The following is a 22,789-nucleotide window of genomic DNA, read 5'->3' as shown; positions in this document are numbered from 1 at the left end:
ATGATCTTGCCAGCTCAAAACCCTGACATTCCCCAAACCCTTATAAATACCAACCTTAGGGCAGCCATGAAAAAAAAGGTGAAAAAAAGGAAGAAAACTAAGAGAAAATCGAGAGTGAAGGACATGAAACCAGCGAGGAAAAAAAAAACAATCCCACTCTTTGCTCATTCCTACCAAATTGAAACTCAAACACATATAATTTGCTACCTCTCCTCTCCACCCTTTGCTTTACACAAATACAAACACTTTCAATTTCCACCCTTTCTTTTCCTTCCCAGTAGCATTGTCATGTCCATCCTTTAAAGATTTCAGCTTCCATTAAAGCAACTCTACAGCCCAAGGTCAGTATACTCTCTCTACTTAACTGTCGTATACATTTTTACCATGTTTCACATTTGAAAGTTAGGAAGAAATAGAAGATTAATTGACTTTGGTTACTGATAAATATCATTTCTTCTTTTCTTTCCTGCTAATGCCACCAGGCTTGTAAGGCCTTTGAAGGAGTAGAGATTGGTTGATCCAAGCTCAACTCGTGTGGTTGTGCTAGGTTCATATAAGAAAACACAAAAGCCTTTTAGGTTGTTTACCAACCCAACATAATCAGGTTGAGTTGGGTCTGATCCTAACCTGTATGTATGGCTTGGGCCTTGGCCCAATAAACCCAACCCAACCCAGCTTTAAGAGCATGCCTGGCATGCTCTATTTTTGCCAAAGAAAAAATGTTATTTTTTGTCCTTAATACGTGTTTTCCAAACACAACCTTAAAGCATTTTTTATGCCTCTAGAGTTAGGCTAAGGGTGTGTGGGCATACATGTTCCACTATCTTCCCTTTTTAATTTTAGTTTGTCTCTATTTTAGTGTCTAACAAAACAGACCCTAAATAATTTTTAAAAAAAAAATCTTAAAAATTCAAGGACCATTTTAAAATTATTTATAGGTATTTCATGTGTTTTTCTAATAATTTTACCTAATATCTAGCTATAGACTTACACTATAAGATACTGACTATTAAAAATACTTGTTTTTCTCCGAGATTTTGAAAAAAATAAAAATAAATCCTCATTTAAAAAATACATAAAATTTGTTTTTATTTGCATGCATACGACCAAATTCTAAAAAAAAAATTCATGCATATTTTTATAAAAAAAAAATTGTATTTTTATCTTGTTTTAGAAAATACAATAATGAGTATCATGATATCTATTAGGATTTGGCCAAACTTTCAAAACATCATAAAAATTAATTTGTTTAATTAATATTAGGGGTATGAACTTTACAACACAATGCATACTCCCGGTATTAAATCAAATGAATTAATAGTAATAAATATTAGGAATAAATGTAGACTTTATTATTTGAGGGTATAAAATTACATTGTAAGGAATATCCTCAAATATTAAAGATACAGAGTATAAAATAAATGCGATGCTAAAATTTGAGCCTTAGAATGATTATGATTTAATTCGATAAGGCATAGACTTCCTCACGAAGGGAGATATGCCTTAAACATTATATCAGACAAATGAATAGAAACGCAACCTGGCATAACAACCAATCAATAATGCAACTTACAATAGGTAGGGTGTATTGGGGGTGATGCGTCTTCCCCTTACACAATTAATCTTTTTACTCAGACTCTCGTAAACCATTAGATTTTCTAGTAACCATGATACTAGGTGGCTTCTCCTTCAAAATTATAATTAAACCCAAACCCCTTCAATCCATAAGAAAAACCAGTCATTCAACACCATGCATACCATAATAGAATGGCAACTCCACTGAGGAATTGTCTGGTTAGACTAAGCTTTGTTGATTCTTTATGTGTGATTGTTTGTTGTCTTGTTTATTTTGTTAGTCTGTATAACCTAATTTTAGCATGCATTTACATTCTGCTCATATATAAGTACATCGGGTATGAATATGCCTTCATGCATTTTAATTTTGAGAATAAAACTAATTCTAGGCTAGGTGGGGGAGTACCGGTTTACCTCATGACTTTCAGTTAGGGTTTAAATTCGTGAAATACCTAACTATGCATTGAGAGTTTACTTGGTAAAGGTGGTTACATTGTGCCTCAACTATTCCTTTTAAACCTCTATATGGCCTTCACGAGAGATGGTCATTGGGCAAATCATAAATCCTTTTAAGACCAAGTAGTAAGTTTACCCCTCATATAGTGGCTAGAAATTGCCCTTAAGATGTCGACTTCATAATAATTCATTTTGCATCAAAGCAAGCCTGATTAAAATCCTGAACTCTGTAGGATTTATTCAAGCTAAGACCATGACTTTCAAGACCTTTTTCGAGTATAGGAAAAAGTCCAAGATGATGCAATTAGTTAAGAGGAACTTTTCAAGAACCAAGGCTGGGGAATTACCACACATGACCAAATTACATAGCTCGGTGAATAACATGGAAAACCTTATGTTAGTCTTAAGATATGTGGACGAAACCCTTTTTAAAAGAAGGTATGAGAGAATTGATCATCTGGTAAGCTTCCAATATAAATTTCTGCAGTCAAAGCCCTGTTATATTTCTAGGACCTGGGTTATAAATGCTTCACTTTCGGTGATATCAACCTAACCCCTACTATCAAGGAATATGCTTAGATCCTAAATTTTCCAAACAACTTTCACAATATGTATTTTAAACAAATAATTGGGGACACGACTACCAAAATCGCTAAATTACTGCACCTAGACCAAGTTAACAATATAGGACAACTAATGGTGGGTTTAACTAGAAGCTCATTAAAACTAAGTTGAAGGCAAATAAAGATAAGGGAAAGTTAGGAGAAAAGAGATACTAAACGATCATTTTTTCCATCTTTAAGTTGTACCTATTTCCTTTAGAAGCTGCTAGGATCATTAGTGAGGAAGCCATCAATGCCTTTGTTGATTATGAACAAATAAGGAATAACCTTACTACAACTGTATTGGTTAAAACTTTCATGTCACTGAACCACTATAGACTACATAGAAAGGTAGTGATTCGATGTTGTATTTCCTTGTTATTCATATGGATAATGAGTAATTTGGAAACCCAAAGAGAATGTTTTTTTAATAATTTTTTGTGGTTCAATATGAGGCCCTTTAAGCTAGTCTTGAGTGAGGACTGGAGTAACTTGGATGAAAAGCCATGGGTAGAGAAATATCTAGTTGTCCCTTATAGTAACTTTAGGTGGAAAGCCCTTTGGGTAAGAATTCCTCATATATCATGAGTTATGAAAATAAGGCATGGATCCAACTGATTGGGTTCTTTGGTTACATCAGCTATTTACCTTTATTAGTTTCCAAGAAATTTAGAGTGATTCAACATGTGCCAAAGACTTAAGGTTTAGCTTAATATACTGGGTTTTTCAATAATTCTAGCTCTCTTGCTGAATTAGAGGCTATTAGACATGATTGGAAGTAGCTTGTACTAGTCCACAGAGATAAAGATGAGATTGAATCCTCAGTTAGCCCTAATTACTCATTTTGGATGAATGATGGATTGTTCGAGTTACTTAAAGGCTTGGGAATACAAGGCCTAATGATGGTTAGCAAAATTGGACATCTATCACTAGGGAACCCAAGAAAAAAAGGGTTAACAATGAAAACAAGTTGTGATATGAGTTGGATAAGCTAAGAATTGAGCTAGGTAATAACAAGAGTTAGCAGAAGTTCTTAAAAAACCAGCTATTAGAAGAAGAAAAGATAAAGGTCTTTTTGGACCAATAGTTAAGAGAAAAGGATGAATAAATATTCGTATTAATGCAAGACTTGAAACAGGGAAAGAACAATTAAGAGATGATTAGTGAATGATAGGACATGGCTAAAAAGTCCAAGAGAATTACATAGGGAACCAGGAGTAATTGAAGGAAAGAATGGTCAAGTATGATGATTTGGTGAACAAGCATGTGATGATGGAAAAGGAGCTAGTTACTCTAAAAAGGGTCTCTAAAAGTAAAGCAAATGCTAACAAAGAACTTATTACTTTTAAAAAAAAAAAAAAGACAATAAAAAAAAGGTTAGAAGCTGAGAAACAAAAGAACAAGTTGACTAATCTTAGCATTAAGAAAGAAAGAAGCTTAAGAGCTTAGTACAAGATCCAATCTGATGATGAAAGAGAAGCTTGAATGGTAGCCAAATCATACATGAAAAAGTACCAGGATAAAGCAAATGCATAGTTTAATCCGAGCTACAAATCCATGAGGAGGAATTGAAGAAGCTGAAAAAGCAGTATCAAGAAACTAATGGAGAATTGAGAAAACTGAGACAGAAGTTTAAAGAATGGCAAGATCACATCAGTCGACTCGATGTACAAATGAACACGAAGATAACTGAGCTTGAAATTGAACGAGAAGAAATTTATAGGGTTATAGACCAGTTCCAGCAGCTTTAAAGGACAATTCAAACAATGAATAGGAACAACGAGTCTTAAATTAGCTCTTTGAATAGGTTAATCCATATTCGATGTACATGTACATACTCTTGCATCCATAAGCATACATGTATTCATGCTTTGGGGTTTTAAATGTCATATATGCATATTCAGGTAGAAATATAGATCCCTAAAAAGCCCAAATCCAAAGAGTTCACAACACACGACTTCGACAAACAAACATGGTAAATGAAGAATGTGCTCATCGTGGTGCTCACTTCCAAGAGTTAGACTCCTTAAAGATTAACATGGCCCGTATCACTAACTTGCTTAAACAAACGCTCAAAAACATCTTTGGTGAAGGTTCATCCAATCGGCTTGTGCCTTTTGCCCAAACTCCAGCAACAATTTAACCTGAAAAAAGGATTGGTGGACAGGATCAGGAACCCTAGTATAATATAAAATTTGTATAGTCAACAATACTTGCACCAGCCCCAGCAACCATGGATGATTTCACTAATAAATCCCATAAGACAAAGTATTTTGAGGATATTAATTATAATAAGATAGTAGCATTAGAAGTGAGAGTAAGGGCTATCAAAGGAGTGGACTTGTATGATCTCGTATGAGCCACAAAGATGTGCCTAGTTTTGAACGTGGTTAAACCAAAACATTTTTGTGTACCTGAGTTCATAAAGTACACCGGAACTCAATACCCTACCACTCACCTCAAGTCTTATTGTAACAAGATGGTTGAAGTCATGCGTGACAAAAACATTATTGATGCACTTCTTTCAGGACAATTTGAGTGAGGCAGCTCTAAGCTGATACATAAAACTAGACAACAAAAAGATCTAAAAATGGAAAGACCTCGTGGATGCTTTCATCAAGCAACAATATGGATATTGTTCATGATAGATCAAGTCTGGCTCTTTTAGAAAAGGGAGACAAAGAAACCATGCGAGAGTACGCCCAATGATGGAGAGATCTAGCTACACAGGTACATCCTCTACTTTTAGATAAAGAGATGGTCACCATATTTGCAAATACGCTTGAGGCACCGTACTATGAGCATGTGATAGGTAGTTCGGTGTAATAATTTAGTGATGTATAGATGTGGCCAAACTTATATAGCAGGGGTTAAAGAGTGGCAGAATATTCATGTCCATTGATAAAAAAAGGCTTTAAAGGGAAAAGAGTGTTAATCGTATCGAGGGTGGTTATAGAGGCAAGAAGAAGCATTTTCAAAACTACAACCCTCCAACCATTTATCCCAAATTGCCAACATTAACTTCAAGTCACCTTTATTTTATCAAAAAACTTGAAACCCAAAGCAACCAAGCTAAAAACCAACCAGGGAAAAATTATCAAAGAACCTAGGAATAATTACCCCCGTTATCGCTACCCTTGAGTGAGATGTACCATAAATTATTAAGCATTAAACATGTAGTTCCAATATCACTTGCGTCACTGCAACCACCCTATCCCTACTGGTACAAACTAGAACTCACATGTGAGTATCACACTACTGTCACAGGGCACAACATTAACATTTGTAATGCCTTTATGAACAAGCTCTTACAATTAATCAAAGCCAGATGAATAATATTTGAGGAGGCTCTAAATATGAATATAAATCCACTACCTAATCATGTTACGGGTAGCAGATCTGTAAACTCATTGGAGATTGAAGGCCCGATGAGCTTAAATATGTCTCTGGATAGGATTTATGAAATGCTGGTAGAAGCTGAATACAAGAAGGGTAGTTGTGAAGAAGGGTTGAAAAGCAAGGACTTCTATAAGTATCACTAAGAAAAAGGCCATATGATTAACCGATATGAAGATTTACATAATGAGGTGATACAAATGCTGACGGGCAAAAAGGTTTCCATGGTAGATGAACCTAGCAAGAACAAAGAAGTATATCGAGTATAATTTACTGCAGACATGTTGCTCAAGTTGATTATGTCTAAACCTACAATAGCAAGTAATGGAAACTACAATACTTGTCGTATAATCACGGGTATTCCTTCCAAAACATGCGACCAACATCCATTTTCAAGCAGAAGTTAGAGGCTTTATCCACAGCAAAAGGTGCTTTACCCTGGAGGAACTTGAGAAACAAAGGAAAGCCAAAGGGAAAGAGGTAGTTGATCTATTAGAGGAAGTAAATAAGCCCACCATTGAGGAAGAGAACAATGAGTTCTTAAAGTTGATGAAACATAATGAGTACAGCGTTGTTAAGCAACTCAAGAAAACTCTTGCTAGAATATCAATGTTATCTTTGATTTAGAGCTTTAAACCATATCGAAAGGCTCTGTAAAAGGTACTAAACGAGGTATATATACCTCACGATATCAACCAAGAAACCATAAAGCACTTGGTAGGCAGGATCCAAGCTTCAAATTATCTATATTTTATTGAAGGTGAGTTGGATCCCGATGTACTGGGCATAATAAACCATTGTACATCACAGTACGATGCAAAGATGTCTTAATAGGAAAGGTATTAATCAACAATAGTTCGACTTTGAATGTATTGTCAAGACACATGCAGAAAGAGATGTTTGTCATTGAATCACATATAAGGCCAAATACTATGATGGTGAGAGCATATGATGACTCACCAAGATAGATAATAAAGACCATGTAAATGAAGTTGTATGTGAGGTTGCAAGTATTCTTGATGACACTGCAAATGATGAACATTCATCCTTCTTATAGTATATTGTTAGGAAGACCTTAGATCCATAGACTGGAGTGATAGCTTCCTCATTACATCAATAATTGAAATATATCATGAATGGAATGTCGGTAACTATCAAAGCTAAAAAAATAGTTTCCATAATAAGAGAAAAATTGACCCTCATAACTTCGCATGATCCATAGTTCTGATCAAAATGTTGTGATCAAATTAGCCTTGTGAAAATCCTTCATTAAAACAAGTCTGAAAAATTAAACTTGTTTTTTTATTTCAAAAATAATTTGATGTTTTCTCAAATCAATGTTTTAGTATCTTGCTCATAGGATAGAAAACAATTAATCAAATAGCCTCCACTCTAAGATGATTAACTAACATGAACTAAAAGACATGAAATTTAGAGAAAAAACATGCAGACACCCACACATACCATGTCTTTTATATCATGTTTTAGATGTATAAATAATGATATGTAATGGATTTAGTAGTTATAGACTCGTAAAATACATTTCTTTCCAAACCCAAACCATTACACTAGACGAGAAATAAATTTATTAATTCTAACAAATTATGCTTGAAATGATAAAGGATCATATTTGTTATCCCTTTCAAATTTAAAAACAAATATATCTTTTACATTTCTTTTTGAGCCTGCAAGAAATTTTCTTATAAAAACCTTGACTAGTTGACCATCTACAACATCAACCTGAAAAACATGATCAGCAAAAGAAGGATGTTTAACATCTTCAAACAAATTAAACTCAACCTCTTTTTCACTAACCTTTTAAGGTCAGCCTACCATTCATAACATCTATGATAGGAATCTTGGTGTCTTTTTCCATCTCCAACATAATAAAATCAACTGGAATGATAAACTTCTTTACTTTGATCAGCACATTCTCAAGAATATCCACAGGATATTTCACCGATAGATCAGCTAGCTGTAAGGAGAAGTTGCAGGTTTCAACTCCTTTAATCCAAGTTTTGTAGACACATAAAAGGGCATTTGTGAAATACTAGCATCTAAATCACACAAATCTTTAGAAAAACTAACATCACCTATAGTAAAAGGGATAGAAAAACTCCCTGGATCTTTTAGCTTTGGTGGAAGCTTATTTTGGATAATGACACTGCATTTTTCTGTCAAGGCCACGGACTTAAAATCCTCTAATTTCCTCTTCTTAGACATGATCTACTTCAAGAATTTTGTATAGGCAAGGAGCTATGCAGGCATTTGCAATAGGAATATTACCTAAACACTTTTAAAAATGTCTCAAACTGTTGACCAATTTTATTTGAAAAAGATGACCGCGTAAGAGTAATTTATAAAAACGAACTGCCTATTATTTTCTTCAACTCCAGAGTCCTCTGGCAGGCTCATGCATAAAAATGTGCTTGGGCGCAGCTATATAGTAGTTCCACCAAATAACACCAATCAGAATTTCTCAAGACAGTTCAAACAAGTTTTCAGATATGCCGACCTATGTGGTGTTTACAACATTGAGTATAAATAGAGCACTCGAGCAAGAGATACAGACTCGAACATTGTATTAAATTCAAATGGCAGGTCTATGCTTTCCCTCACAGCCGCTAACATGGACAGACTTGAGACTCAAGAGCAGAAAACCATGGCCCACCTCATTGTCCACAACATATGTGAATCTTGTCTTTAAGTTCCCTCTCTAAAGAGAAATATATCAATGTGAGCTTAGTGGACTGACTTGTACTGGCTGATAAAGACAAAAAAACTCAAGAATTTCCAGTTGATGTAGAATTTGTTTCTGATGATGCAACTATTTCTTCCAAGGCTTCCATGTCAATGGTCATATCATCATCAATGTCAGCCTCCTCTACCTCAGTCATTATTTCATCACCATCTCCTACCACAGGTTCAACACCATTCTGTACCGCGCTGGATTGCACCTGCAGTTCTTCATTTGGTTTATCAGATTCACCCGGCTTTTCTAATGCTTGTGGATACGGATCAGTACAGACAGCCAATGTGGATGTAACCAATAAATTCTAGAAACAGGAATTGGGGAATATTAGCATATCTAAGCATCGGGAAGATAAGCATAAAGGAACAAAATTTTAAAAAAAAATCATTCAGTTGATAGGAAAATTTTTCATATTAAACATTTGAGGTGAAAATAATCTCAAATTATCAACATATATTCTTTTATTCATTTATGTTTTTGTATCATATAATGGATGCAAAGGATACCATTTCCCAGTATTTCTCCCAACACAACTTCCATACCCAACATGCCAATCAAGTACATAACAAGATATGCATGTGATGATGGAAGAGAGCAAGAACTCCCCAGTCTACCAGAAGTCATTGTACAAACAAAATGCTGTTGAATATATCCTTCCTGAATAACAAATTTGCTATAAATGTTTCCAATCCATCCAAAGCTTTATGCAACCAGCCAAATAAGGGTTTACTAATAATTGGAAACTGATTAGAGAAAAAGAAGAATGAGAGGACAACAACTCACATCCAGGGCTCAAAGGAAAGAGTAAAGTGAATGAGAACTGGCTCTCCCACAATTTTATTCAATCAAAATTCATCACCTCCATTTGCAATCCAGATAGGAGCTTTTCAGTAAACAAGAAGCCATCTAGGGCAAAGGGCAGTCCTCAGTTACATTTTCACCTAAAGTACGAGTATTTTGAAGAATCCTAATTAGTATATGCACCTAATTGGATATAGCATTGTTTCAGGGCTTGTTTATGATGTACAGTTTCTAATGCTTGGGTAGTTTTCCTCAATGGAAGTTGAATGAGATCGACGAGCTCTTTTCTATTAAAGCTTTTTGTATTAATAATTTGAAAGATGCATCATCCTCCCTATTCTACTATGTCCTCTTCTCTGAAATCCATGGGGTTAGCTTTTATCTTTATTTATTTTAAACTGCAATTGGGAGGTGCTTTTCCAGCCATGGCACTGCCAAGAAACATTTCATAACCTAGAAATACATACTTTTTGAGCTTTTATGGTGCAAAATTTGCAGAAAATAATCAATTGTTTCAAACTGCTTTTTAGTTTTTTCTTGACAGCAGACAAACTTCTTCAGCTTTTCATATTACTATTATATGACCATTTTATTAAACAAATTGCAAGTTATTGATATTCAACAACACTATCATGATTGTTATATATACTTTTCAGCATTTCTCTGACAATTTTATCCAACAAAAATAGTAAAAACAACATCAATCCAAATATGGGTCTCTTCTTGACTTTATAGGTGCTGTAGAAACTACAACAGTCTAATACATAAGGTGAAATTAAGAAATCTAAAAGCTCAAACATGAAAATAAAAGTTGATCTTCCATTTGTAACTTAAATCATGTTTCCATAATTGTCTGTTTTTTTAATACAATTTACTTTAACAACAATGAGAAAAAAAAGAACAAAATCACATCAAGGAGAACAGAACAACTTCAGTTGAGAAAACTAAGAAAATACAAAAATATGACTGAAAACTATTAAAGAGAAACTGCCCTTCAATAGTCCAAAAGTCTAATCCCTTCGAATGTCATAAAAAGAAACCCCAAAAATTTTCCCCAAGCGGAACACTTCAACAAAGCCAAAAATACAATTCCATCCCACAACTGCTCATGTTGAGATCAAACCCCAAATTTAAGTTCTGCTTTCATCATTCATTAAATAAAAACAGCAATGTTTAAAAAACCTGCTATACTTGTGTCGATTTAGAAAAATATCCAGAAACATGTCCTATAAAGGACGGAGGTTGAAGAACTAGATTTGTTTTTTTTTTTGACTTATTTGCAAGTTAAGCTCTGGTTTATGACAGTCGAGTTCATATGAAATCTAGACTTCAAGAAATCTATTTGTGCACAAATTACACTTTGACAACAGATCAAAATAATAATAAAAAACAGGTTCGCATAATTTAGAAACAGGTAACAGGATATTGAATAATGCAATTAGACTTGGGGATTAAATATTATTCGCTCTACATATCAAGAAAGGACTATAAAAGAGGTTAACATGAGCGTGAAAGCATGTAACCTCTAGCAAATCATTATATTCAACAAAGAAAGTATCAAAGATCAACGAACACACCTTTTCTAGGGCTAGGGCAAGCTTTGAGAGATTTGGATAGAGGTGTCTTGCTGCCAACAAAATCTGTTGAAAGCATAGAATTATATCACATGATGTTGTTCAGTAGTATTTGAAGAATGACCAGCAATAAATAGGATGAACAGGTGCAATAGGAAGAACAAGGAAATATAGTTTTAAAATCATGATTTGTATCAACTGATGCACCCTTCTGCTTATTTGATAAGATCAACTTGCCACAAAGATAACATTGAATATATGAGTAAAATCATACATCACACATGACTAATAACTAGGATTTCATCGTGTAATAGATAACATGAAATAGCAACAAAAAAGTTGATGGCACATACTTCACTAACTCCGTCACATCCAATTCTCATTGAATTGCTAGTTTAGATAACAAAAACATAAAGGGAAACCTATCAATGTACCCTTATATGATACATGTTTACTCAATTATATCCTTGTAAAAAAAATAATCAATTGCAACATTTAGTTTATCCATATTCTCTAATATGCTCATTCGATCAAATTTTTTTTTTTTTTTAAATTAATAATCATAGGCATTGCACATGGTAGCTTTCTTATGAATCAATGTAAATTCCCTTTCAAGAGTATGTAAAAGGAAACAACGAATGTTTTAAATGAGCAAGTTTTAACAGAAAAAAATTGATAGATGAGCATATATCACAGAAAATATGGATATCTAAGGGGTTATGACTCATAGATTTTTTTCATACAAGTGTACAATTGAGAAGATGTGTATTATATAAGGTGGCATTTGTTTTATGTGAAACATTTTATGTTTTCCTGATTTTCCCATGTTTGTTTGGCATAAAGTATTTGAAATCATTTTATAAGGAAAATTGGTGAACGAAAAATATTTGATATTCCTATTCTCAATCGAAAAGGCCCTCCAAATGCCATGATTTTTTTTTGTTTACTTTTTCAATCAACCTATAAACTTGGTTCATTTCTTAGACAATATTTTCAGCATAGGAAGTTGCATAAAATATTTTACTAATAGTGATCAACTCACAATATCATACAAATATTTCTACCACCATCACCACCCCACTGCCAGCACCCAACACACCACCACCTTCAACACTGCCACCACTGTTCCACCACCACCACCCTATCACCAACACCACTGCCGCCACCACCTCATAAATGCACTTAAAAGACATTAATCAGTTTAGAACAAGGATGATCTGCCCATCCTAAGTATTTCTCAATCTTGCATGTAGAAAAAGAATTCTGAAGATCTTCACTACCTTTATGAGGATGGAGAGTAGAAGGAAAACATTTGGGGGCAAGGAAAGTGAGGGGGAGGAAGTTACCTTCCATTGTTTTGGAAAGAAGGAAGATGAGAGGAAAGGAAGTGAAGGGCATATACTTCCATGGACTCATCAAATAAGTGCAAGGAAAATAAATACAATTACTCAATTTACCTCATATTATATTTTATTCCATCACAAAAATAAAGGATGAAAATGTAATCTCATAAACTTACCCTACACTTCCATTCCCTTCAAAAAAATTTCTATCCAAACAAAAAAAAGAGAGTTCTTTCCATTAACTTTATCTCCCTCAATTTCAATCCTTCCACTTTCATGCTTGTCTTTTTTGGTTCCCAAACAGAATGTTAAGGTTCTCTCTGAAGGCTAAGTGCGACAATCAAAGAGTAAGTTGTCATACTTATTCTCCAGACTCATGAATCACCATACATGTACCCTAAGAATCACCCAACCTAAAATATTCTAATCATAGCAATTTCTGAAATTTACATGGGTTTAGGTGACGCACAAATCTTAATGTGTTCAAGCAATGGCCAAAACAAGTCACAAGGAACAAAAGCTACTGAATAGTCAACTTTCATCATTATCGTGGACCCAAATTGAAATCAAGTCATCATTATCCTAGGCCTCACATTAAAGAACCCATTACAGGTACACATCGATTTTGAAGCCATAACCAATGCAAGACTACACTTGGTAAACTAGAGAGATGCAAACAGCAAAGAAAGATCAAAAGAAACATAAAGCCCAAAAATAAAAAGTAAAGCACCTCGCAAAGCCTCTGTAGGGTAAAAGGAGGACCTTCTTCGAAGTTGTGGAGAGCTGGGGAACAAAAGACAAAAAAATTACAAATTATCTCATCCAAGGGCAATAATAAGACTCAAAAATTTAGAATATTCATAAGGCCTATCAATATAGCTAATTAAACACCCTGTATCAAAACCAAACAAATTGCATGTCCATTCACGGATTGAGAAGAAAAAAAACCAAATGTGAGCACCATGTCTATACTAAAGCTACATACCAGCCCATTAAACACCCATGGAAGTTGAGAGATACAGTTAGCTCATTGCAACAAAGCTCTCTTAAGACTCTCTCATCTATTATTTAGATTTCTTGTTTTAATTCACTGTTTTCACTTCTGATAAAAGATAGATATTTAAATAATAGTTTTATGGTGAAGAGCTCGTAAATATAATGTAGTTCTCAAATTATTCTATCTATTCCATAGCATTTAATTTCTTCATTTCCCTTCACAATTTTCATTTCTTACGTGTTTATGAAATTAATTTTATGTTTTCAAGCTCTTGTTGTTGTGACATTAACTCAAATTTGTGCAATTTAAGTTGAAAGACAATAAAAAATGTAGGAGCACACATTTAGTCAATAGTGCAAATTTCGAGACATTTCTCTCAGAACTGCAAATTTCAGTTTCAAATTGTAGGATCTTTAAATTACATCACCTGGTAAACAGGTGCGCTATGGGGGTGCCTAAGGAGATGCTCTTTAGGTGGGGCCATCTAGCCTTTCAGCTATTATTACTGCAGTAGTTGACCATCAACATTTACAACATTACACATATCAGACAAATATTATAGAACTGCCAAGGCAGTTTAGGCCCCTGAAATCCAAAATAAGAGCTAGTGAAAAACACTACATAGGCTGGTTCCAGCTGGGGTTCGAGCCAAATAGATTTGCTTGCTTTAGTGTTATGTTTCCCCATTCTTCCATAAACTTTGTGCACAATATTTGCATCACAAATTTGTGGCCCCTAACCAAACTACATTTAAGCAAGACTGGAACAATCTGAAAAATATAAAATTTCAGGCAGTCATCAGTTAAATTGATTTTATGGCTAATTATGGAGCAAAGTTTCTATAAACCCAATTATAATTGGACGCTTAATTTACATATTAATGCATGAGGCCCAAGTCAACATCAGGGAATGCCATTTTATAAAAGGTAATAATGTGGGAAGGGGAAAACAGTAAAAAACAGAAATTAAAGCAGCATAATGGCTAAAATTAGGATAAATAGAAATTGGAACAAGATAATAGAAGACATTTAATCATGCATGTGAACATGATCACTTTTATAATGAAAGAGATCAGATAGAAGGGCATTCCTTTCAAACAATCTTCAACAAGTTGATGCTTCCTTTTTTTTATTTACTTTGAGAGTAATATCATAAAAGACAAACAAGAGAAAAAAATCATTATAGTATTTGTACAAAATTTCCATCAGAAAGAACTCTAGGGTACAAAAATTTGGTCTACAAACATAGTCTGAAAGTTGAAGCAAGAAAACGAGGACCATGTGTTACAAATACAGATTCCTGGCAGCCTTCCAGAGTTGACCCTATATCTAATGCCACAGACACAAATTTATAGTTCTTTGCCCATGCTAGTAAATTACAATTGGTAAAACAAGAAAGCATGAAATGTAAAAACAAGGAAATGAGGGATGATTTCCTAACATGCATGATGCCGAGAATTCCCGCATTAGAAAATGTCAAGCGAGGTTGACCTCTTACTCAACCACATAATTGCATTATTAGACTAATTCATAAGTTTTAATAACAGTAACATCAGAAATTCAAATTTGCAATTAGCTACGCTAATACAGTTTTAGGTCTTCGAAACTGAAATCATGCAAATAGGATTTGAATCTTTTATTTTATAAACTGAATGAAGCAAAAAGTTTTTGATAGCCATGATGTGTTAAATATGTTGGGTATTTTAATTCCACACCACTGTAAACGGGGGAAATTTAAAAGATTTTCTTGCATGGTCCGTCTTGCAATGACTTGGATAACCCAAAAAAAAATCATTGGATCAAATCATTTTTTGTGAACTTTGACTTATAGAAATAATGAAAAAATTCAGACGCTGCAAAATAAAGCCACACGCTTGATGCAGACACTTTCTTCTCCACTTCTATTCTTCTGATCCCTAATTGACAGTCTTTTTTTGTACAATCTTCCTCTCTGCCAAGATCTTCCTTCTTGATGAACTCCTATTTGATAGATTCCAAAAGTTGACACAAATATAAAACATTGTTGATGAAATGGACAAATGATTACATTGCCAAACCATTTGTACCCCTCAGATTTCATTTCAGTTTAAAAGGAGCTCTTTTAATGGCTAAGCTTTCTCTTTTTATACATCTTTCACCTTCTTTATATATTCACTGCTTATCAAGAACTTGGTCGCCATGGCTCCCCTCGTTCTTTTGCACAAGCTTGATTTTGAAGGATCTAAAGACTCTTTCCAGAATATGTGTTGGGCTACTTAATTTGTTGACGAAATGGACAAATGATTACTTTGCTAAACCATTTGTACCCCTCAGATTTCATTTTAGTTTTAAAAGAGCTCTTTTAATGGCTAAAGCTCTCTTTTATACATCTTTCACCTTCTTTATATATTCACTGCTTATCAAGAACTTGGTTGGTGGCCATGGCTCCCCTGGTTCTTTTGCACAAACTCAATTTTGAAGGATCTAAAGACTCTTTCCAGAAGATGTGTAGGGCTACTTAATCCAAGAGATATGGCCAATTTAGAAAATCACCTTTTTCAGTTAAATTCAACCTTCAAGATTTAGAGTTTGGAGACATAAAAACTGACTCCAAAGATGGTTGTTTTTCCAAGCATTCCAGCATCAGTTGCTACTTTTCTGATCAGAAGATCAAGAGAACTTGGGTAACAGAATATTAGGCTACAAAAGCTCAATACTAGAAACTTATGAGAGAAGTGTTTTATGTTAAGCTGGGATTCTTTGGGATTTTGCACTGGTAGATAGAGGGGGTTGCTTATGAGATCCAAACTACCAAACCTGAGGAGGGGGGTTTCACCTGATACTGGTGCAATTGGCCACACTGCTGAGTCCTCAAGGACATTTGTACCTAAGAACCACCATCTGTATCACAACCAGTTCCACTCAAACTGGCCAAAACCCACCAAGAAAATCCTAGTTCCACTTCCACCCCGTCACACATACAACTGAGGATCTCTACTGCAATCAACTACACCAACTTTACATTCCCAGTGGCAACCCCTCCACATTGACAAGCCATGTAGTCACCCCTGCTCTAGATCTACATCTCTTCCAAAACCCATGGATTCAATTTAGTCTCCTTTCACCGAATCATAATACTAATATAAATTTAAATTAAGTTTTGCATGCAAACAACTAGTGACTAAGTTTTATGGTACATTTGTTTCAATTAAGATTGTGGTTTTGAAAGGCAACTAGGCTCTTATTTTATGCATAGCATATTAGCTTAATAAACTGCTCCAACCACACAAAAAAAGCAATGTCAGTTATTTAAAAGTGATCTTTAAATCTCTAGATTTCTTTCTTGCGAACCTAGTCTATTTAGGAATTCATCTTACTTAAGAATCTTAATACTATTTAGAAATTATGGTTTGCTTGGGAATTAGCATATTAATTTGGAGTCTTATGTTATTTTATGATTTCCTTTTCTTGTTGGCTTTTCTATTTGATGTAGGACACAGGAAAATAGAAAATGCAGCCAAAGGATAGTTTTTTGGATTGTACAGCCAGGAAAGAGAACAAAGCTCTTTATCAAATTCTCAAAATATCATATCATTCTTTTTTACAGCAGTAGCAGCCTTAAATACTAAGGAAGACCCGAAATAAAAAGAAATTGTGGCCCTTGAAAATAACCAAAACCTAGTCGTCCAAAACTCCATATTAAGCAGCACACAAATGAACAAGGAAAAAATCCTAATTATGAGAAAGCAGCTAGAGTCAGGTGAACAACAACTAAAGATTTGTCTTGCATCATATTTCCTCTCTGGTTTAGAACTATTGGGCTTTGGTGCCTATAAAGAAAAGGCTATTCTGTGTGATTGTAAGGATATAGATAATGGAATATTATTGAGAATTTGAGTTATCTTGAAGGCTTCTTCATGCTTAGGGTTTTGCCTTCTCTTTTCCTTCTATATACCCCTTGTTCTTCTTCTGGCTTCTAAAAGTCTGCTTGCTGTTACAGTCCCACAATTACCATTCACAGCCTTGAATTCAGTCCCACATTCTTCTAAAACACATAACTAAACAATTCTAGTTCCTTAGACATCAATTCTAACCCTAATTCCCACCTAAAATCCTTAATTATCTTAACCTAGCTTCTTCCAAATCTTTTGCAAGACAAATCCAAAGCTGTCCTACATCATGACATGCCTGTAATTTTTTGAGGTTTTAGCATGGTTCAAATTTATTCAGCAAGGTTTAGGGGAGAATAATGAGCACAGAGGTAACTTCAGCACATTATAAATGCAATGAACCGTATTGTTGGTTTAGAAACACAAAAAATAACATTTTACTACACAAAAAATCAAAAATAAAATACACTTCTCTTGTCCATGTTCAGCTGCACTCATTTGGTTTGTTCAGTAAGGGGTAGACAAGTCTTAGTTGGAAACTTTAGACCATATAGATTAGAATTAGTTCATCTGTGAGTTTGCTGTAACCAGTGCTTTTACAAGCAATCCATCAGGTGACTAATATAAAAATTCTCACTACATCATGTTAATGTCTTTTACACACTCATTTATTTTGTTAATTAGTTTGTCAGTTTTACTTTGTTTTGGATAATAAAATGGGCCATAAAACTACATATTTAAACATTAAATTTGACCTCACACTCTCAGAAGAACAGCCCATGCCCAACATATGCATAGTTGACCCAGCTAGACCATTGTCATAGACTTTGACATTTTGTGTGGAGTTATTTAGGGACTTCTCGGTGTTTTCTTGTTGATTGTCATTTTATCTTTCCATAAAAAAAAAGACGCAAATGTTTAAAAGAAAAGAGAGAGAGAGAGAGAGAGCTTTTTAAGGCTAAACTAAAGCCATTTCTGGGATTTATAGCCCCAAGAACCATGCATCTGAGTCCACAATAATTGCTCCCAGCCAAACTCTATAAGAGGCTTGGTGCAGCATAGTCATTATCCCCATCCTTAATTCATAGTTTCAAATTGTATCACAGATGCAAGCGAACCTTATAGACAGCTGAGAAAAGCAAAGCAAGGATAAAGATGAGATACCTTCATCCAACTTTTTCACCAGCTCTTGATAAGTTTCCTCCTGTTCCTTGGTTGTCATTTTTGCCTCGGGATATTCTGACAGAACCTTCATAAATTAGAGAGGGAGGTGAGCATCAAAACCAAGGAAACAGATATCATTCAGACAATGCACTATCATTAGAAACAATAGATATCTTCAGTTATCTTGCCATTGCAAAGTAAGAAGAGGACCACATGCAAGCATACCTCCCCATACCTGCTTCAGCTGAAAGGATAGCACACTCTTCAATTTTCCCCAATCATGCCTGAGATAAAAATAATGAAAATACACATGTTATTAATGGGAGTTAGTAATTTTATTAATCATTTTACTTCTCACAGTCATAACATGCAGAAGAAAAGAACATGAAGCAATTAACTTCTAAATTATAACATGCTTAAGGCTGGTTGGAGTGTGATACAGTAAGAGATATGTTGCTGACATCTAACTGCCAAGACTATGCATATCCAATGATGGATTTAAAAATTCAACGTTTACTAACTATACAAGGTAGTATCTTATTTTTTTTCCCTTTGGATTTCATTATGAATGTAATGATCATGTACCTAAAGAACTAATTCAATCATGACAAACCTTTAACTGAAGAGAGAATGGAAAAAATTCAATATATAGTGTAATTTTTCTTATTTTGTGAGTGGTCAGTGGAACAAGAAGGAAAGGATTAAGGAAACTACACAGACCATATAAATCACTAGGAGTTCCTTGAAACCACAAGGAGAGGGTAAAAAGCACACCCAATAGGTGAAAGATGACTACTGTATGAACTTTAAACTAAGCTGGTTCATAAAAATATAGCTTACAACAAAATACAGTTATTGAATTTCTCTTATGTAGGCATATCTAAAGAGCCACTAAACTCCCAAAAAGAATAGGAAAGAAATAAAGCTTTATTTCAAAGATCCTACATAAGATCAAATCAAAAAAACAAGGAAATTCCTAAATCATGCTGAAAATTTTAATTTATAAAATTATTAAAATCACAATAAATTTACAATAATTGTTAAAAGTCCTCCTTCTGGACTATTGAGTGCATATTTTCTAATACTCTCACAATGTTGAAGCATATAACCTCTTGAGCTAGAAACCAACAATTGCATAATCTGAAGGGGAAACAACCACGACACTTAACCTCTGTTTAGCACAGTTATTAAGCAACTTTTGGTCCAACTTTAAAAGTAGAAGTTTTTGGTAGGGAATTATTTTTAAAAAAGAAGGCATGTTCATTATAAGGGAAGCATGTATTCTTCTGCTTTTATTACACTATAAACTAAAAGACATGGGATTTTTATTGTTCAAAGTTATTGTTCATTTCACTATAACACTTTGGATTGCTATAGTGTTTTTTCCCAAAAAAATCAATTCGACCCTTGAAGTTTATTTTGGAAATCTAAATCAAAAATTATTATTAAGAGTCATAAGAGAAAAGAAGGAGATTAATAATTGGACTTTCCAATTTGGTGTGCAAACAAGGAAAAGAACAGAAGAGGAGTCAAGACATTTATTTTGGAAATGAAAATGCATTATCAAGGAAAATGTGTTATTAAGTTAGAGAATCCATGATGTATTTATGCAATGCATTGGGCCCCAAGGGGTGAAGGAAGGCAAACGATCCCTGCAACAAAAAAATGGAAAAGTATGCCTAGAAGAAAACTTGTAATGAAACAACTGCAAGACTTCACACAAGGTTCAAATTATTTTCAATAAATATCCATAAAAATACATTAATGGACAAGTGGTGAAACCATTTTTCCATCAATTTGCTCAAGAAGGTTGATGGGAGAGTGGAGATATGACTACTTTAGGAACTTTGAAGAATTATTTATGAGGATGATGTGAAAAACAATTGGAAATGGTTCACGGTGATGAGTAAAAGTACAAGTACAGCCTAAATTATAACAAACTATGGTGTTTCATATATAGGTATAAAGCATGCTTGTGAGATGATATATGAGAAGAAAAAATGTAATAACATCACGGAAAATAACCATCCAATAACAGAATGGTATCGGTGGTAATGGCATGAATAAGGATGGCAATGGATACTGACCAGAATGGATAGGAAATCTTTAGACCTGCTGGTTTCAGGTAAATGCCGAAGGCAAAAATCGAGTTTCAAGTTGGGTACAGATATTGGTCTACCTAAACTAAACCCTAACTTGAACCCGGCCTGAAATAAATAAATAACTTTAAAGTTTGAAAAAGATAACATGTATACCAAGTTAATTGTGTACTTAATAGTTGTAAATTATAGCATTCAAGTTTGGGCTCGAATCAGGTTTGGGTTATGGATAACAGATGAGTAGTCAAAACCCGATCAGGTCATGTTCAGGTATCAAAGATCCATACCCGGTCAGGTTTGGATAGTTATTTGGGGTTCGGGTTCAGGTATGGATAGTGCAAAACTTGACCCATGGGTATCCATTTCCATCCCTACGCAAGAAAAGGGCATCATGACACGGTGATTAATGGGTATGTTGAAACTGCTATGGCTCCGGAATCCGGTGGTTTATTATGTGATAAAGGTGACGGATTTAGTCTTTAAAATCAAGCCGGGTAACTAAATTTTTTTGTGCAGTTGCATCTATCTAGCATGTGAAAAAACAAAAAGCACCAAATCTATGTATTGAAATCAAAATAAAGGAAACATCAAAAGTGCAGTACCAAAATTTGCCAGTAGATGCAATAACTTGTAGAATGCCTCTCACTTCTTCTTCGTCTTCTTCTCCAGCAATCTCAGGCTTGGATTCTTTTTCTCTACGTTCCAAAAAAACAAAAAGGTTCAAAAGCTCAATGCCTAGAGTACAATCCAACAATAGGGACATGAAGGCCTGTGCCTTAGCAGTTTGATATTTAATTTAAGAGTTCAATTTCTTTGCAAATCGAAGAAAAACAAATAATTCATGACCAAACATAAATTTCTCCTTTTTCCTTTTCCAGAAATCCAAGTGGAACAAACAGAAATTACAAGAAAGTAGTACCCAGGATTTATGGAGGACGCATCCTCCGGATTTTCATCGAGATTGCGAGGGGAGATGGTGTTATCAGCAGCGTCGTTTGCAATTGAAGGTGGCGTTTCCATATCTACCATTTGTGATGAGAAGAAGATATTTTATATCTCTCTGTTGCTTTTTCGCACTGGTAGCAAGGAACCTAGGTTACAGCCACTCGGACCAAGAACGCCTTCTATATTCGCTTATTATTATTACTATTTTTATTTTTATTTGTTTTTTGAAAGGAACTATTAACCAAAAAAAAAACCTGAAATATTACAAATTTATCATTATAATTAATTTAATGCCACGAAATGTCTTTCGTGATTCTTATATCTTACTCCTCCCACCACCGTTTACCCATCTTTTCCCTTCACTATCCTGCCTCTTTTTTTTACATTTAATTTTCTAATTAAAAATAAAATTTATGTTCTCTCTTTAGTCTTTACATAATGTGATTGTCACCTGTTGGGTTAAATTTAAAAAAAAAATTGTTTAAAATTAATTTTTTTATGTTTTTATGAGTGAAAAATAATTTTTAAAAATAAAAAAAAAATTATTTTAATATATTTTTAAACGAAAAGGCACTTTAAACCACAACCGCTACCATAATTTTACATACATCCTATAAAAACCATCAAATAATTCATCATATTTTATTTCTTGGCTTCAATTTCATTCCATAATCAACATAAAATCTCTTCAAAAACAAAACTCTGGTCCAAAATCAATACCAAAACACCAAAAATCATTAAAGTAATTATCTACTAGTTTACTAATCTTACCAAGACACAAGTCTAGAAATTCAAACCAAAAGGACTTTAATTATTCGTATGCGTTTAAGTATATTTTTAAAGTGTGTTCAGCTTGAAAAAACTTTAAATTAATGGTTTTTTAGTGTATTTCGATAATTTTGATATATTTATGTCAAAAATAAAAAAAAATATTTTGATATAATTTCAAGTAAAAAACACTTTTGAAAAGCAATTCGCACCACAATATCAAACACAAATAGCCTTTTGCAATATGTATGGTTGGATTGTGGTGTTATAGAGAGCATTCAGTAGGCTTATTTATAATATTTAGATCAAGGTGGATTTCAAAGAGGAAACATCAACAAGTGAAGATCAGAATTTAGTCAATATAATTCATACATAAAAAGAGCAAGATCCATCTACTTCACGGGCTAATTAGTAGTTAGAGGCTTTTTTTTTCTAATGCATAGTTTTAT

General features: G+C 34.0%; 1 protein-coding gene across 2 annotated transcripts; it reads right to left on the bottom strand.

Moving 5' to 3' along the window:
* Window positions 1–8,443: 8,443 nt before the first annotated feature.
* Window positions 8,444–21,770, bottom strand: LOC133668527 (uncharacterized). 2 transcript variants are annotated; one of them, XM_062088434.1, is made up of 7 exons: window positions 21,547–21,770; window positions 21,230–21,322; window positions 18,764–18,812; window positions 18,529–18,613; window positions 13,230–13,282; window positions 11,160–11,222; window positions 8,444–8,986 (listed from the first exon to the last, which is right to left on the bottom strand). In XM_062088434.1, the coding sequence occupies exons 1-7, from the start codon at window positions 21,654–21,656 to the stop codon at window positions 8,813–8,815; spliced, it is 627 nt and encodes a 208-aa protein (XP_061944418.1). In that variant the 5' UTR covers window positions 21,657–21,770; the 3' UTR covers window positions 8,444–8,812. The 2 variants fall into 2 exon arrangements, with proteins under 2 accessions (XP_061944418.1, XP_061944417.1); XM_062088433.1 differs by having other exon boundaries at window positions 8,444–9,085; window positions 21,547–21,767.
* Window positions 21,771–22,789: the final 1,019 nt, after the last annotated feature.

Source organism: Populus nigra, chromosome 11, assembly GCF_951802175.1.
Source record: "Populus nigra chromosome 11, ddPopNigr1.1, whole genome shotgun sequence".
Taxonomy (NCBI): Eukaryota; Viridiplantae; Streptophyta; class Magnoliopsida; order Malpighiales; family Salicaceae; genus Populus; species Populus nigra.
This window is presented reverse-complemented; position numbering and strand designations above follow the sequence as displayed.

Coding starts and splice junctions, on each gene's coding strand:
- LOC133668527 (XM_062088433.1), bottom strand. CDS start 21,656: ATGGTAGATATGGAAACGCCACCTTCAATTGCAAACGACGCTGCTGAT. Junction 21,323..21,546: donor GCGTCCTCCATAAATCCTGG/GTACTACTTTCT, acceptor TTTGGAACGTAG/AGAAAAAGAATCCAAGCCTG. Junction 11,223..13,229: donor CCCTACAGAGGCTTTGCGAG/GTGCTTTACTTT, acceptor TGCTTTCAACAG/ATTTTGTTGGCAGCAAGACA.